The 18,695-nt window shown below is 43.5% G+C and overlaps 1 protein-coding gene across 1 annotated transcript in view; it reads right to left on the bottom strand.

Moving 5' to 3' along the window:
• Nucleotides 1–213: 213 nt before the first annotated feature.
• The window catches only part of PCP4 (Purkinje cell protein 4), a 48,215-nt gene continuing 29,733 nt past the window's right edge, over nt 214–18,695 (bottom strand). The window contains exon 3 of the mRNA XM_040056652.2: nt 214–1,024. Coding sequence (XP_039912586.1) covers nt 897–1,024 — 128 coding nt within the window. The 3' untranslated portion in view covers nt 214–896. The remainder of the gene's footprint in view (nt 1,025–18,695) is intronic.

Genomic DNA, 18,695 nt, shown 5'->3' on the forward strand with positions numbered 1-18,695 from the left:
AAAGGGGCTCGAAGCTGAATACAGAACAGTGCAAATGGACTCAGGAAGCCTGTTATGGTTTACTCCTCAAATACCAAAAATAAAATGGAAATAGAGAGATGGCACAGAAACAGTTGTTGATTATGTAGAGGCTGAAGAACTGCATCGAGAAATAGAGTTTGGACGGCCAGTTTCTATTTTTACACACAAAAATAAATGCCAAACTTCCAAAGGTATTTTGTGTCTGGTTTATTATTTTCTCTCCGTAACAGTCAATGCGGTCCAAGATCTCTGAATGTTATCATGCAAAGAGGAAGGACAGGCACAGTTTCCCCACTCAAACCACTTTATTGACACACTTGCAAGACAAAAATAAACTGCTCCCTGCTTCCTACACCCCTCATGCCAGCTTCTGTCTGCAACGTTTTTTTGTTGTTTTGTTTTTCTAATTTCAGCTCATTACGAGAAAGTCATTTTATTTTCACATTTTGCTGGCAGCTGGAATTCTCCAAATGAGGGAAGCAGGGCTGAGGTGCATCTATCTCATCCCTCAGCAAAAATCCCTGCAACATACGGTGCTGTTATGACTCCAAGCTTTTAGGTGGAGAGGGAAACAGGCATCTGGGCTGGGTTCATTTGTAACGCTGCACTTGCTGGATTAATATGGAAAGACAGATGAAGGCAGACACTTTAATTACTTCACCCTAACTTTTTATTACAACATCAAGTAAAATGGTGAGTTACAGAGGATAATGGGCGTGAAACATCTGGGATGAAGTCACACACAAGCTCATGGGTTGTTATCTGCCAATGGGGTTTTAAATATTGATAATTTCTGTACATGCATCTTTGTGTTATTTCTGATCTTCTTGATAAATCATCTCAGGATTACTTTGTTTTGCGCTGTGAGGTAGCTACTAGGACTGGGACCCCGCTTTTTTCTTCTGGAATTTTCTGAACTGGGACTGTATCGCCACGGCCGCCCGCTCTGTCTCTGGCGCGTCCATGTCTATGTCAAACTCCTCTTGGACCTTCTTTTGCCCATCTGCTCAAAGGAAACAGAACAAAAACATCAGCAGGTGTTTCAGACAGGGATAATCATTGAACAGCACAGGCGGAAAATTCTGCTTCTTTCTCCTTCTTCCTAAAGATCCTTATTAAATATTGAGGTAAAAACCCTTTGTCCCCTTAACTGCATCTGACTCTCCACTTTAAGGCCAAGGAAAAGGTATCAAGAGACACAGCCATGGCAATGGGGAGCAGATTCAGGGAAAAAGCCTGGGACAAGTTTCATCAAACCCCTCCCAGTGATGGAGTTTGTGGGGAGCTGGGCACTGAGGAGCAACATCCAAAGGGTGCTCAGCACTCACTCAGCACCTGTGATACCCTAACTTTCAGCTTTCATGTTTTTCAGATTCTGTGCTGCCTAGGGGTGCAGTTCTGAGCCTCACATTAAGTGTTAGTAAGTTCTCTTCACAGAGTAGGGAGACAAAACAAATCCTTTTCCTGCTGCACACCAAGGACAAATGGGACAAGTTTTCAAGCCCAAAAGCACAAACAAAAGTGACTGAAGAGAGAAAACAAGAAGGATGGGACTGCATAACCTGGAGCTGGAATTGGACAATTAAACCCCAATATGCAAATGGACCAGAAATTATAAAAGTGTGAGACCTCATGACCGTTTGGCCATTTTGTGACCGTTTTGGGTCCACCTTGGGTGCAGCCCTGGCCAGGCTCTTGTCCTGCCCAAGGTGTGCCCTTAAAGGCCTTTCAATAAATATCTGCTGTATTCTCCAGCTCTGTCCAGTCTCTGTTCCAGGTCAGCATTCCCAAGGCATCATCTGGGCAAGCCCAGCCCAGAGAGCCAATGGTAAGGAACAGAGGGAATTCTCTGTGCCACCCGGCAGGGAGAACTTAAAGGACTTTTTCAACCTAAATTATTCTATGTTTCCTCTAAAACAAAAAGGCAAATTATAATATTTTAAAGTAGAGGCATTAAGACTCTGTCCTTATCCCACCTCCAACACGAGAGGAAGAGATAATACTTCCTAAGGCTAATTTCCATCCTTTCCACTCGTTTCCTGCCTCATCCCTTCCAACACGCACGGCTCTTCCCCTTTGAATCATTTATGTCCAATCTCTCCACGACTGCGCTGCTTCCCTCACTTCTCTCCAGGCTCTGCTCTTGTCTTTCATCCTCGATCCTTGGCTCTTTGCCTTCCTCTATTCCCAGCTTTCCCTTTAGCTGCATTCGGCCTCCACGCAGACAACCCAGCTGACTCTGCTGAAATTTTCCTTCACCCACCTACAAGTTAAAAGTGCAGCCCTGAGAAAATTCCTGCCCTGATTGCAAAGATAACCTCGAACTGCCTGGACTGAGTTAGTGGGAGCACACGTTCGCCCCACCAACCTCGTCACAGCACCGAGCTCTTCAGCATAAACTTGTTTGTTAAACTCACTTACGTAACTGCTGTGTGCCAGCCTGCAGTGAACGTCACACCAGGAGTCTGCAGGAAGCTCTGCTTGGGGGAATTCACCCATTTTGAACCATTTTGCTTTTAATCCTTGGCATTAATACCTCCAGGATGCTCATCCCCGAGAACCGTTAATGCAGAGAAAGGCAATGCTTTCAATGTATTATTAAAATGAAAAGAAACTTATCCCCCATTGTCTCTGTCCTGCACACTAGAAAACAGGGATGCCATTCCATGATTTTAGGATGAGTCCTGCAGTGTTTATTGCCTTTACTTCTCATCCCTACTCAGAAATCAGTTTTTGCGTCCATTTTCCACGGACCACTCTAAACTGAGAAAATATTTAAAGGGAAGGTTTTGCAATATTCCACATTGATTTTATTTTAACAGCAACCACCCAATAAATGCAGCTATGCTAACGTAAGAGAAATGTTCACTTAGTATTTTGTTTTATTTAGAAAACATTTAAGAAGAAAGATGAAAATGGAAGAAAGAGAAAATCTGGATAAAAAGAACAGCTTGAGAGCTCACCAAGTTTTATTATACAGGCTAATGAAAAGCTAAGCTATCAAAACAAAGATTTTTGTGGAGAATCAATCCATTAACTTTATGTCATTAAATCACAGAATCATGCCATTAAATCTGAGAATCAACATGGTTTGTGTAACTATTCAAGCAATACAACCACCCTAAGTACAGAAATACAATTACAGTTTATCTTCCGTGGGGAAAGGCATGTGTAGGTCGGAAGTGACACAGCCAAGGAGAAATTGGAACTGATTTTGATTTGGTATTTATGGGTTAAAGGCAACCTAGCAGTCAAAGTGGAGTCTATCCATCAATTTTAGCCATTGAGTGTATTAATTACTGTCCTTTGGAAATGCCAGTTGGAAAAAGCAGACGGGTGGATGAATAGACACAATTGGGTTTGTACCTCTTGATGAAATCTGGCTTGTACTGCTCATTTCCTATTACAGCCAAGTTTTAGCACTATCTTAACTTGCAACAGTGACTCAGCAATCTTACGACTTGAGAAAATAGAGTATTTAGTGTAATTTGTATCTAAAATTTCCAGGACACTTAAATCTTTGCTCAATGTGTTTCCTCATCACTGTCTTAAAATCAACTGTAATTCAATAATTTACAATGTCTTAAGATTTTACTTTCTTTTATTTTTTTATCTTCCTTTTATTTTTATTTTTTTTACTCACTGTTGATAACATTAAAACCAAAATTCCATATGAGCTCTTCCTATATTTCCATTTTCTTATCACCACTAAGAAATGGTAGGACGAGAAATTTTCAGCCATGACTTAGACTTGTAATTAAGAAATTGGAAGTGTTCAAAAGGGCCAAGACATTTATATGAATAATGAAGTAATTAATAATTAGCAGATGGTAGGGAAGTATAATGATTATGCATATGTACATAATATACATGATAAAACAACATGTGCATTACCTATACATGTAATGTAATGTGATGTGATAGACATACCTGTATAATTTTCTTAATATAAAATATAATAATAATAATAGTGTATTATAATAATACAACCAACTGCCAACCAAAAAATACACGATATGCTCTTTTTTACTGATAGTTCTTGTTGCATTATAAAAATAATGCCCATATTTCACTTTTTTACACATGTATGGTCCATCCACATTTGCATACATAGAGAATATATATATATATATATGTATATAATTGCACAGACATATTTGCTTAAAGAGTTTAAGTCCTGTGTTAAACTGAAAAGAGCTGGATTGGGTATTTCCCAAATTTTGGGACAGGATTTTGTTGGAGTTTTCCCCACACCATTTTCTACTGATACCTGTCACAACACAGATACTTTAACACATGGACTGTCAATCTGGACAGAAAATTCAGTGGGGCGCCAGCTTGGGCTTTGTCTAAGGGAATAAAAGTTTAGCTTTCACTTTGAGCTGCTTCCCTAAAAGCAGTCTTGGGATTTAAAAAGTATCACACCTTGAAAACTACATGGTTTTACTGGTTAGGAGCAAGAGTTCTAACTCCCTCGTGACAGGAGAGCTGGAACCAGGTGATCTTTAAGGTCCCTTCCAACCCACACCATTCTACAATTCTACAAATTAAGAATTAACCAACTAATTACAGTGAAAACCCAGCCTGAGCTCAGGACCTGCACAGATTAGAAATCACCTCACTGCACTGATAAAAAACCTAAAACCCTTTTTACACCCTTCCTACTCCGTATCCACCCATGCCACGCTACCTTTTACCTGTCAGTAGTTGTTCACATATCTCAAGCGTGCAGGCTGTTGGATTTGAGTCCTCGAATCATTAAATTTCTGCGGAGAGCTGAAAGCAAGTCTGTACAAATGCACCCCTTTCATGCATCGTCTCCCACTCCTGGTTTTCCTTTCAGAAGGGATAATTAGCTTGGAAATGGTGTGAAAACCCGGAAAATTCTCGCTCTCAGCAGGCCAGAGCACAGCTAAAGCACTGGCACAGGCTTTACTCCTGGACTTGATTTTTTCATTCCTGCTGGTGGGGACCAACCTCCTGATAACAAACCACCTTCTTCCAAGCTACCTTTATGAGGCAGTAAAGATGGACCAGGACTCTCTCCCCAACCTTTGCCACACATAACCTTTTGTTGATATTGTCACTTTCTAAATCACATTATGATTCCTTCCAACTGGATATCTGAGGGTCTCTGGGCTACACCCATCCCCATGAGAAAACTAGGGAAAACAAAACTGCCGTCAGGAGACTTAAACTCAAGAGCTTCTTGTGATTTTACAGGATTCAGAGATGGTTGGTAAGCCCTGGCCTGCATTTCCTGCTTTCTGAGGGGGGATCTGCTTTCATTAGCCCATAATAAATAAATCCCCCTAACCCTTCCCACTAAACTCAGCTATTTCCAGGCTTTTCCCTGAAAGATTTCTTCATACTTTTCTGGACTCCCACTCTTCTGAACACACCCTGATAAACCAGGGCAACAGTGCATGTCCCTGCTGGGTTCTGATCACTGCCAACAGGGGAGGTGAATGATCCCATGACAGCAGTTGTAGGCCATAACAAAAGACTGTTACCCAAAGGATTTTCCAAAAATCACACATTTACATGGACTGGCTCTGGGACCAATTGAGGCAAATCTGATCAGTGGTGGGACAAACTCCTTGGAGCACAACATCAGCTGCTTGCTGACAAGGGGCGCCCCACACACCAGCACCATGACACTGCAGGGCTGAAATCAGAGACAATTTATAGGGTGCAGGTTTTCCCTCACCACAGGCAGCACTCATCCCAGCAGGGAAGCCTGAAGCAGCAGCTAATGAGCTGCTTTCCAAGACTCCCATCCTCTTGCACTGTTGCAAATGAAAAAAAGATCTATGCATTCCCTTTTCCAGATGAAACAGCATTAGAATGCTGTCTCCATGATCTGCTACAGCGCCTCGTGATCCATGGCAAACAGTGGCTGGATAATGAAGCTGAAGGAAAACAATAAAATCTTACACATAAATCTACCCATGGAACTCTGAAGAAATACAGTGCAAATGTAATTATTCACAATTGTGCCTCCAGCTATTTCTTTCATTTACTTTTCGACTATGAAGTAAACTGAATTGTGACAACACTGGGAAAAGGAAACGTTGCTTATTCCACATGGGCCAAAAGTCGAAAGCAGTCTTTTGTGACATTTGAATGCAGCCTAAACAGACTAGTCCTGCCCAAAACTGCTCAGGGAAGAGGTTACTGGTGTGGAAAAGTGGACTCAGTCTTTAGTCTCAGAAATTCCCATCTCCCATTCCAGATGAAACAGAAATCGCTCGTCACATTCTGGAAAACCACCTAGCATGAAAAATCACACAGGCTGAAGCCTCTAGCTGGCATTTCATGTCTCAGGTGCCATCCTCTGCCCCTGCTCACCCTGCTCACCCTGCTCACATCTAACAGGAATTATTGGACCAGACCGAAGATGGAGTACACTCATAAAAATACTGCGTTTTTCAGGGTTTAAATTGCAGCGTCTGGGAGAAAAGATTCAATGGAGTGTGGGACAGAATCACAGTGCCCCGTAACAGGCCAGAAGCACTTTTTTGCCTCAGGCAGGATCATTACCTCCCACTGCTCCGAAGATTTTTCAAGCTGAGATAATCCCTATCCCAAGCTATTACACCAGCCTGTCCAATGAGGCAGAACAGCCCCTAATTAAAGAGGACCAAAATGGGCAGGAATCACATGGATGCTGACATCCATGTGGAGCAGTATCTTTATGTGATATGGGAAGAGTCATTTTATCTGCCCAGACTCCACAGAGCAACCAGCCAGCTGGAGAAAACATATGGATGCTTAGAGGTGTGGAGGCCACACTTAACTCCTCACAAGCAACAGTGTCAAAATCCAGGAGCTGATGTTGGCCATTCTTTCCCTTCTCTATCTACTTGAGGGTGAGGAAGTAAAAGACTCCTTTTTTAGGGGAGTTATAGAATCATGGAATGGCCTGGGTTGGAAGTGACCTTAGAGATCATCCAGTGCCACCCCTGCCATGGGCAGGGAACCTGCCACTATCCCAGGCTGCTCCAAGCTCACATGTCCAACCTGGCCTTGGGCACTGCCAGGGATCCAGGGGTATCCATAAAATTTCTGGGCAAGTTGTTACAGTTCCTCATAAGTAAAGAATTTCTTCTAATATCTAACCAAAAACTACTCTCTGTCAGTTTGAAGCCAATCCCCCTTGTACTTGGGAATTGTCTCTCTCTTCCCAGGTCCTTCAGGCCCTGCAAGGCCACCCTGAGCTCAGCCCAAAGCTTCTCCTGGCCAGGCTGAACAATGCCAGCTCTGCCAGCCTTTGCTCCCAGCAGAGCTGCTCCATCCCTCTGCTCATCCTGCTGCCTCCTCTGGGCTCTCTCCAGCAGCTCCACGTCCTCCCTGTGCTGGATCCGAGAGCTGGGGACAGCAGAACCACACCACCCTCCTGTCAGGGGCTTGTGCAGAGCCACAAGGTTCCCCCTGAGCCTCCTTTTCTCCAGGCTCAGCCCTTTCCCAGCTCCCTCAGCCCCTCCTGGGGCTCCAGCCCCTTCCCCAGCTCCCTTCCCTGCCCTGGACACGCTCCAGCCCCTCCAGGGCTCTCCTGCAGGAGCCAGAGCTGGACACAGCCCTGGAGCACAGAGGGACAATCCCTGCCCTGTTCCTGCTGGACACACAATTCCTCATCCAGCCCAGGTGCCATCGGCCTTCTTGGCCACAAATATTCAGCTTCTTCACTAGTAAGCACAGAATTTTTCTCTAATTAGATTAGGAACAACAGTATTTTTCCTTCCTGCTCATTCGAAGTGCTGCAGGGTGAGATTCTTGTTTTGTGACAAAGACTCCATCCCTAAAGCTGTTCTTGCTTCATAACTCCAAAAGGAACCCAGACATTCCAGGGCCACCCTCCAGAGTCCAGGGCTCCCCGTTCTGTTTGTCAGGAGAGAGGCACTCGATGGTGGGGAATTACAACTTTACACAAGGAGTTTTTGTTTTCAGGTTTTTGAAGGTGGAAGATGCTGGGAAAATGGAAAATCCACAAAGGAACCATCTCTGAAACTGAAAAGCAACCTCTGGAGCTCAGCAGTCTCCTGAGACTTCAAAAGCTCCATGTGGGAAAAAAAAAGAAAGGTTATCGTTAATGATAAGACTAAATGTAATGGCTATTTTTATCTGAACTACACCAACTGGCCCTAGAATATCACTCAAAGCAAACCAGAAATAATTAATATCATTTGATTCAACTGTAAATTACAATTTGGTATAAAGAACATGACCTTATTAGACAACCAGAATCTTTTGTTTTTCAAATTGACCTTTACTTTCAGAATATGGTGTTGCTATCTCGAACTCGAAAAATTAGTTTTGCTGTAGAAAATAATGGCTGTTCTTCTATAATTTTAAAAATGTTATTTCAGCATGAGGCTTTTGAAATGTCTGATTAATCTTTTTTTTTTTCCCCTAGTTGTAATAACGTTCAAGAACAGGAATATTATTTCTGACATAAGATAAACGAAGTAGCACAAAAAATATGTACATTGGGGCAAGATAATGGTACAGAAAGGAATAGCAATAAAATTCAGTTTACAGAAACCGCATTCTCAAGTAGACTGTAGCCAACTACAGATGAATTGATTTTGCTCAACAATTAATATAGAGACAAATACTGTTTTTCCTTAAATGCTAATATTATTTAAGCAATCATTCCTCATCTTCAAAGTAATTAATGGATCACTGCCAGCCTTTTAAAATGGTTTACAAACTCATAACTGATGCATAGACAGGTACATAATTCATGGGAGGCATTCTGGGAATGAAACTAGAGGCCCTAATTCACGTTCCCACATGGAGATCAAACTTTGTGCAAGTTTAATTGGGAACCCAGCAAATAAAAATGGCCATTTCAGCTCTATAATCTTGTCTCTTACCAGCTAAAGCTGTGCCTGAGGAGTGATAAACTGGCAAATTCAGTGGGAGCATCTGGAAGCTGAAAGGAAATGGTGCTGGGGATGAAGTTCCGGCACTGCCACAAGCACAGAATTTCCAGAGCTCGGAGGGACCCACAAGGACCATCGAGTCCTGCTCCTGTCAGGTCCCTGTGTCCCTGCAGAAGGATGCCCCACCAGCAGGGACAACACACCCAGCCCTCACTCAGCCTCTCCTCCAGGTCAGGCTGCCAAGATCCTCCTCACAAATTCAGCCCAGAGTTGTGGGAGTCTCGTTCTGCAGCTGCCCGTGATGCCCAAGGCCCCAGCCAAGTTTTAAACGGGACTTGTTACGACACGGTTTTAATTTCCTCTGCCATTTCCAGTCCTCATTTCCCCGGTTAAACACTGTGCCTTTAACCAGCTTTGCTGGGGAAGGAGCTGCATTTCAGCAGTGCATGAAGCAAGCTGCTCTCCTGACTCGCTCCTCGACTGCTTGATTAATAAATGATCAGTTATTTCCCTATTATGGTATCATCCAGGCGCTCCCAGCCCGGGCTGGGAGCCCTAATGTGGTTACAAATGCAGAACAATAAATTCTTTCCCCTCCGCCACCCCTCAGTGCTCTGACCTTTGCAGAAGTGTCTTCAGCAATAACGTTTAAAATAACAACAGGAGAACTTCCTCGGGGCTACCTCGACACACCAGCACATTATCCAAGGCCCCAGCACAGCTCAGGCATCATCCACAGCTTCCCTAAACATCTGAGAGTTGGTGCAGCCACGGGCAAGGCTGGGATTGCTCCAGACAGACTCTGCCAAGGGACTTTGGTGGCAGAGCGTGGAGCCCCTGGGGTGTTGAGGGAAAGAGAGTTTAGCCCTTTTGATTCAAGCCACGCTGCACCACTTTGCATCAAAACCATACAAAAGGCTCTAAACCCATTTTGTTTCCTAAGAGGGATGTTGCCCCCAGCACTTCCAAACGCTTTGCTGCTCCAGACTGCAAAGGAACCGCTTCGAAATGAGTTGGCACTTGCTGTTAATTGTGGGATGACCGATGGGTACCTGAAAGCACTCGCCAGGAAAACACAAAACCGAGGATTTCATCCTCCAGCTGTCTCCCTTGGCTCTGCTTTCCAGGGATGCTCCTTCACCCCACCACCCCTCCAAAGAGCAGCTGGGGAAGAAGCTCGGAGGAGTGGCAGTGATCACAACATGCCACACAGGAGCGGCAGGAAAGGGGGATCAAATCCGTGCCTGCCAAAGTGACAGGAGCTGGGGAAGGTGGCACAGGTTACAAAGCAAAACCTGTCAGTCACACAAAGGAGAGGAATCAATCAAAAGCACCGTGATATGGAGTCAGAAGATGGTTCTTTTTCCACACACAAAGAAGAGCGACACTTTGCCCTGCTCATCTTCAAAGTGGAAAATAAGGGCACTTTCTTGGAGTCACTGGATACCAGCATATCTGTTAGCAACTAATGAGCGGCTATTTTAACTTTACAGGGTAATTTTAATAAAAACTACTTTATGAGCACTTCGAAAGTCACAGTGAGAAAACACTCTCCTCTTGTAAAATCCATCACAGGTTTTAATTACAAATGACTTAATCCCACACTCAGAGGTGCACAGCGTAAGGCACAGGAACTGAGCTTTGCCATTCAATATCACATTCTTAAACAAAGGAGACATTGCAGAGAAATTCTTCCCTGTGAGGGTGTTGAGGCCCTAGCACAGGGTGCCCAGAGCAGCTGTGGCTGCTCCTGGATCCCTGGCAGTGCCCAAAGCCAGGTTGGACAGGGCTTGGAAGATCCTTGTCTAGTGGATGTTCCTTTCCTATGGAAGAGGTGATTGGAATGAGATGAGCTTGAAGAAGTCTTTCAATCCAAACCATTCTATGATTCTATTTCAGCATCTTCTAAGCCTTGCAAATATTATCAGTAAGAAGCACTCACTTTACTGCACAGATTAAATGCAAGAAACAAACAACTTTAATAATGACCAAGCAGTGCAGCTTTTATTTGCACAAACATGAGCACTGCTCCATGATACAATAACATAATTAATTTAGCGCAATCACACCACCAAAAAAAGTCACTGCTTTAATACATGTACCATGTTTTTCTAATATCTTGCACTACCTGCCGGTTTGGGGATGCTTGTAGAGGCAACTAGTCAATAATTGGGTAGAAGTGGAGCTTGTGAGGTTAAAAATGCCCAAGGAAGTACCAAACCTGCTCTAAGACATCCTTTTAGGACAGCATTTGGCAAAATAAAGTTTGTCACCCCTCCATAAAACCAAATTCATCCCTTCAGGAGAGCCACAGAGATGTGACGGATATAAAATCCAGGTTTCTGGAGCAGCTCCAACATAGCTCAGCCTAAGCAAAGACCAGGAGACTCTGATGGATACTGATTTAGCATGAAACTTGGCCTGCCAGTGGGACTCACATGCTCCTGCATCACTTAGCTTTGTCACTTCTGCTCCAGCACCCACAAGTTCAGCCAGAGTGTTGGGTAGATTCAGTCTGACCAGACGTTTTACTGAACGTTCCACAGAATGAAATTTTCTCGCGAAAGGTACAGAATTTTAACATCTCTGACTCCTGAAAGCAGTCACCCAGCTGTACTTTTCCACCATAAAGCAAAGATATCCTGTTGCTGGAGGGCTGGTTCTAGGAAATTTCCACTGTTTTCCTTTGCTCGGGCTGTTACCCGAACAGAATCATTAATTTGAGTTTACCGTGTCTCCACTGAACACAAAAAGCCACATTCTCTGTTTATTTCCCCTGCAGGCTGGCTTGCTTGACTTTCCTAGGAAGAGAGGAGGGGCTCCTCAAGAGAATGTAGGATTAACACTGGAACAGCAGCACAGGGGAGATAAATTAAGATCCAGTGGCAATGTGGCTCTGAAAGAGGATGGGAAGGAATTAAATGCTGGAGGGTACCGTCAGTGTGTTCTGGGCTGTCTTGCCCATGAGCCGCTTGGAAAGCCACGTTACACGTTCTGCAGGAGCTCATTAAGCCAAATATTTCAAAACCAGATTCTAGGTAAAAAGGTCTGACAAATTCCTAGGGGAAAAAAAAAAATCCTTAATCTAACTTAGAATCATAGAATCATTTAGGTTGGAAAAGATATTTGAGATCATCAAGTCCAGCTATAAAGGAAGCCAAATTTGGAGGTGTTTAGAAAGACATCAATGAAGAAAAGCAAGGATTCCAAGGGTGCAATTCCAACATTTTTTGCACAGCATGAATCTCACCCCTGAATCCCCTTCCTACACTGGGCAGTTCTCTATTAGTTGTAAAGGCAGCTCAGAGGGACTGGTTCAGATGTAGGCATTGTTCTTTAAATGAGTTACACTGGCTGAGCCTGAGTGGTGCCTGAACTGCACACTGTAGAATTTCAGATGAACACACTTATCTGCTATTTCATGAGAAATTCTTTCTCACCAAATGAATTATTTAGCCCTTATGAAAGGTACTACACTGAAACTGCAGCAGCTAAGAAATCTTGTTTACTCCAGGAAGGAAGAGAATAAAATAAAATAAAGGTAGGCACGCCTTCTCACACAACTCCATCCGTGTGCTCTGATCCCATATGGGATGGAGAAGAAGGGAACAGCTCACCTTCAACAGAGGGTCAGAATGAACATTTGTTCCCTCTGCTGAGATGGCCAGAGAAGCTGCCAGTCGTGCAGCTGATCTGGATTCTCTCATGCTCCCTCAGGGGCTGACTGAACAGTGTGCATACACTTTTCTTTTAACAGAAATATAGTTGAACAGACAAAAAAGAACTGTATCAGCACCTCTCGCTCTCCCTTCAATTTAATTCAGAGATAGTGAATTTTTGTGTACACTGTGTGCTTTTATGTGTACATCAATAAGACTCCTTCTATACCTCTAATAAGGGATTACAACTAACACCACGACAAGCAATATCAAATGCTTCACGTGAACAAGCAGCCAAATGAGAGTTTCTGTGAGAACTGTAATCGAATTCACCAGCTACAGCAAACACCAAACCTTGCTCTGCTACTTAGCTAAGAATGAGCCAGGTGATGGCTGCTGCCATCCTGAAGGGTGGAGGTGCTCCAAGGAACCTTGCTGCACCCAGCATGTGGCCAAGGCAGTGCTGAGAATGCAGGAGGAATAAAACGTGGGGGTTAGATGTGCTGGGTGACTGTCTGTAGAAGAGAAGAACGCTTTAAAAGGTATTGGCATGATTCTCATGGCTGATCCAAGCCAAGGAACACTGACATGAGAACAGGATCTGCATGCAGAGCTCAGGAGAACACAGTGACCTCCTCCTGGTGCAGCTCCTCAATATGGTGCACCCAATAGAGAATTCAGAGTTCACAGCACAATTACACTCACGTGTTCCTTACATGCCAAAGCACACAAGTTACTGCTCCATAATTCCTTAATGGAAGAAATACAAGCCCACCACACATCCTTGCCATGTTTTTTTCTTTCCCATCCCCTACTGTGGAAACTGATGCTGAGCTGGGCTTGACTACTGGCTCTGAGGCAGAACTGCAGCACAGCTCTGCTCTTCCACTGATTTCCTGTCCCAGAGTAATAGGGAAGACCTCATTGTCACTTAGGACAATTTACTGTTTAGCATAAGGGAGTAAAAAATGGCAGTGAACAGATCTTTTAAAAGAGGGGGGGAATGAATCCAGAAGGGCAAGGTGTCCTCAGCAGCCTGTTCATTACCTAAAGGCACTTGCTGTACTGGGAGACTAAAGCCTGGAATTCTAACAAGTCAATACCAAAGCTCTATGGGATTTCTTGTCCCTGCCTTTAGCCTTGGTATTTATTGAGTAAGGACTGATGGTTGTAAGGTAATTTAATTTTCCAAGCCTTTCCAAAGCAGCGAAGATAATGAGCAAGGTCGGGCTCCAAAGACACTAGACAGTACTTCAAACCATGCTTCTTCTAATTTTTTTTTCCCCCCATCTCATAAAAAAAACAGAATTCCAAACCTTCCAGGTCCTAGGCACTGACTCAGCAACATCCTCTTTTAAACTCGATGTTATTTCAGAGAAAGGGTGGAAGGGTTGTTCTCCCCTAAGGGTGCAGTTCTGTGTTCTGACAAGCGCCTGACTAAAGCGTAGATCATTAAAGCTGCCTTGCAGTGGGCTGATCCTCAAGTGTGTAGCAAGGAGTATCCACCTTTTTATAGCCTATGTATTCATTAATCACACCCACACACCTTATTTTATTTTTTTTTTTTTTAATGTGGGTAAAAGCAAGCATGTTTTTCCAATAAAGCCCCTGCAGAAGGGGAAGCCAGGTCCATATTGGGAGCTCTTTATCTACATCAGGAAGTTATGGAGCAGGGAAGTGAAAATGGTCTCATTATCCTGACAGATGGTGCACTTAACAAACCCACACAGAACACTGAGGACACAAAGGAAGGTTGTACGTGCTGGAAGTGTGGTGCATTTCTGAGCTGCCAGAGAAGTGGTGTGTGAGGTACCACCACACTGGCCCTCCAGCCTTGCTGCTTTCCAGTCCTCAGAGCTGGGACAAATCTCTTTTGTCATTCCTTGACTCCTTCTCCAGAAGGGACTGTCACCCCTTTTAATCCTCCCATCCTGCAACATCTCAAAAGGAAGCTCAGAAATTTTGCTCTGTAACTTCAATTTATTTTTTTTTCAATGCAAAAACATGCTATGGCAAAACAAAACAAAAAGCAAGCTTTATTAATATGAGCTGTCTAGAAGAAAAGGAGGGTTCCTATTCATCTTATCTTGGTTTTCACCTCACTAAGTTTTCACCTGGTGCCTTTTAACAACGGCTATTTAAAATCCATTTTATCGGAAGGGGTAGCCATCGATTTAGCTAAGTGCTGCAATTGCAATTAGAAAGTTATTAAACCCTGTGCCAGATAGACTAATTGACATGAAAATCTAACTGAGGCTGGGGGATAAAGGTTTCTCTCCTGCTTCAGCTGTAAGTTTATTGCACACATAAAGCTATCTTAAAAGAACATTCGGGTTGCAAAGCTGAACATGAGAAAGTTAATAAATTACAAAATGAACTGATACCATTCGGCAAAATTAACTGAACATTGAGTGGACGACTTTAATTTTTGACATTGAAACTTTCATGGTCTTAGGAGCACAGCGTTTCCTAGATTGAAAGCAAAAAAAAATGTATTTTGATGCAACATATGGACACCCACATGGCTCCTCAGCACAGCTGCTTGGAACTGCTAAATCCAACACCAGTTTTAATGGAGTGACTGGCAATGGTGGGAGGTTGCTGTCCTGTTCCTGAATCAGCAGGAAAGGGAATGAACTTGACTGCTTTTTGGGTGGGATTCATAAAGCTGACGGGAAAGGAACAGTGAGAAAACTCTGATGCATTCAGATGTGGTGGCTGCTCCTGTTCTACCTCCTCTGTTCCAGCTCAGGGCCAGCCCCGATGGTCACCACGGCTCCCAGCAGACCTCAACAATGCTGTGTCTTCATCTGGCTACTCCTGCTCCCCAGAACTGCACCAGGACATTCCCTAACCTCAAAAGTCCAGCCCAGTCCCTTTCCACACCAGCCAATTCCTGCTCTCCCCTTCAGTTCTCACATTCCAGTCGATTTTCCTCCCTCCCAGCCCCAGTTCCCATCCCAAAAATATCAAATCCTGCCTAATCCTCTGTGGTTCCAGCTTCCTGACGAGACCTACTGAACTCTTTTGTCATTCCGTCCTTTGACCTCCCTGCTCCAGCTTCTGGGTCCTTCTGCTTCCAAGGATGGAGGCGCATTTTTTCCTAAGCAATTGTAATGTTTTGGGAGCACAAAAAGGGCTGAGCCCTTGGCTTCAGCTCCTGGCCAAAGGACTGCTGAATGTAGCAGCAATTAAGGAAAACTATGATTTCTTTAAGCCTTTCGAAGACAGTGTTGGTTTAATTGCTTTAGTGTTTACTATTTGGCTTAGCAACATTGAGTTTTCATGGGGGAAAAAAAAAAATAACTGCTCCACTGAACTCACACAAATATAAGACTTGTCCTTCTAAACATTTATAACTTGGCCTCTATAACAGATAGAAAAGTCACATCCCAGATGACAAATCTTACATTTCTGCTCAAAATGACAAAGACTCAAAGCAGTCAAACAAAAGGCCACCAGAAACTGTTTCTAATTCTTGATGTGCTAACATTTCGCTTGAGCCTCATTTTTGGAAACTACTGGAATGACTTTGCTGAACCCTTCCAAAATAATTCTGCTTGAGGCAAGCAATCAAAATGACAAATTTCAGCCTGAGCAATTGGATTTTGGCAAGGTTGTGTACAACTGAAAAGGGAGCTTTTAACCAGCAGAGTTCAGCAGCTGTTAATCGGCCTTGCCACCAGTCCAGATTGCAATAAACAAAATAAGTGCATAAAAAACCAATGAAGGAATGTAAACTAAATGAAATAAAAGTTATGGATAGCTGGAAAACCTTTAAAATGGATCAAAAGCAGAGGGTGAGTGTTACTCTGATGGTGTTTTGGGAGTTGCCAACGATTTCTCCAAGATTTGAGCACGGGAAAAAAACTGAAAACAGTTGAGTCACTTAAAATGATTACATGGAAGACAAAAATTAATCTGAATAGTGCTTTACACATTCTATATTGGGGATTTCTCTCACACTTATCTCTGCTACTCATTTAAAAATTCTCTAGAAAACATTTTCCCTTGTGTGAATTTAAACCCTGACGGGCATTTTTAAGGTCTGTCTGGATTTACAGACGTGTCACATTGTCAATAAAGCTGATCAGAAACAACATCTGAGCTGACACACACGGTTGGCCAACCTCAGATCACCCCTCCAGCCCGTGTTTTCTGATCTAGAGAGATCCATTCTTCCTCTGCATTTCAGAGGATTACAAGGACATGAGCTTACAAGCATCTGGAAGAAGGACTAAACCTTTCATGCATCTGCTCTGCTTCACAAAACACAAGCTGGGTTGGTGCAAGGAAGGACTTAAGTTGGGACTCACATCCCTCACTGACTCCAGAGTGCTGGCACATGCAGAATGCACAGCACAGAGCACGCCCCAGTCCCTGTTCCACTAAAACCCACCTAATTGTCTTTACTGCTCAAATTTCAGATCTGAATGTAAACAGAACAATTATTTCTTTTTCCCTGTTTTGCTCAGGAAACCGAATTATTTCCTTCCTTCCTGCCTTCCTACCTGCCTTCCTGCCTGTCTTCCTGCCTTCCTTCCTTCCTGCCTTCTTTCCTTCCTTCCTTCCTTCCTTCCTTCCTTCTACATTAAAAACTGCTTTGTCTCTTACTGATGTTTCTCTCCTTCCAGGTTACTCCTCACCTGGCCCTTGCTTAAACCTAGTCTGGGAAATATTTTGTGAGACTGGAGAGGAAGGAGGAACTTCAGGCGAGGGTCACTATCACCCCAAATTAGAGCATTAGTCAGGAACTTTTTTTTTTTTTTTTTCTTTCGGCAAATGAGTACTCTTTACTAATTACCCAGCCTGCAAATTTGCCTGGGCAAACAGGAGGGGAAATTTGGCAGCTAGAGGGAGAAGCAGCACTTGACCTGCCTGTGCTGAAGAGACACAAAATTCTCTGGAGCAGTAGAAGGAATGAGAGGTGAAACAGAAGAAATGAGGGAGACAGGAAGAGAGGCAGGCAGAGAAGACCCTACTTGTGGAAAAGATGAAAGGAAAACCTCAGGTTTTATGAAGAAAGTAAGGAATAACTAACTTGACCCATCACAGCATCCTGGCCTGCCTGGCAGGAAGGACCAGGAATTTGGAATCACCCCAGAGAACCCCCAGAGCACCTTGGGCTTCATCCCACTCCCACGGGCACATTCATTTGTTGCCGGTAACAAGGGGTCTCAGTGGCAGGAAAGTATCTACCCACACAAGTAAGTATATTTACTGGTTAAAAGCTTCAATGTTGTGAGTGAATGTCTCTTGGGCTTTGCAAAAGCCAGCAGAACCCACTGCCAGGAGAGCTCTGGCAATGTGCACCACGGCACTGAGTGTCTTCTAGTGCTCACCTCAATCTGTGCAGCCTCTCCTGACTAGCAAAATCAAAACTTTCTTCCTTTTTCTTAACCAAATCGATCAGATTTTCTCCTGAAACAACTCGCTGGTATGGGCAGAACACCCTGGGGGTTTTTTAACTGCTTGGTCTGAAAATCCACATTGCTTTTTTGTTTTGTTTTGTCTTGTCTTCTGGCATGCTTGGCCAAGCTTATCAAGTGTTTTGTCACATTCAGATAGCATCACTTACAACAACAAAAGGTATCCCTGACACCAGCAAAGGAGGCTGGCAGCTCTGGGCTGCATCATTCCCTATTCTCAGCAATTACATTGAAATAAATAAAAATAAACTAAGCCTTTTGCTGCCAGGCCAGAACCCCCACAAATACACAGCAGAACAGAAGCAGCTGCTTTCTAACTCAGCTCAGGTTAAACTCTGCAAGTTCAGTCAAGAAATTCAGCCCCAAATATGCACCTTAGTATTACAGAATCTTGCAGGAAACTACTTTCAGCCACAGAAAATTACTGTGATGTCCAAAGCGTTGTGGGAGACTCAAAACAAGGGTCAAATTTATGGCAGTTATAAAACCTTTTCATGCCAAGTTTCATGTAAATTTGGATATATTTATGGTTTGGAGAGGAAAACAGTAACTTCTTAGAGGTCTCACACAGTACCCACTCAAAAATAAATGGCAGTTGTGGGCGTGTTTATATTTAATTTCATTTAAACTTGAAACTTAAAACCAAACTGAGTTGGAATTAAAAGCTCACATAAACAGTTACATGGGGAGAAACTACA

Source organism: Hirundo rustica, chromosome 2 (assembly GCF_015227805.2).
Source record: "Hirundo rustica isolate bHirRus1 chromosome 2, bHirRus1.pri.v3, whole genome shotgun sequence".
NCBI classification, from domain to species: domain Eukaryota; kingdom Metazoa; phylum Chordata; class Aves; order Passeriformes; family Hirundinidae; genus Hirundo; species Hirundo rustica.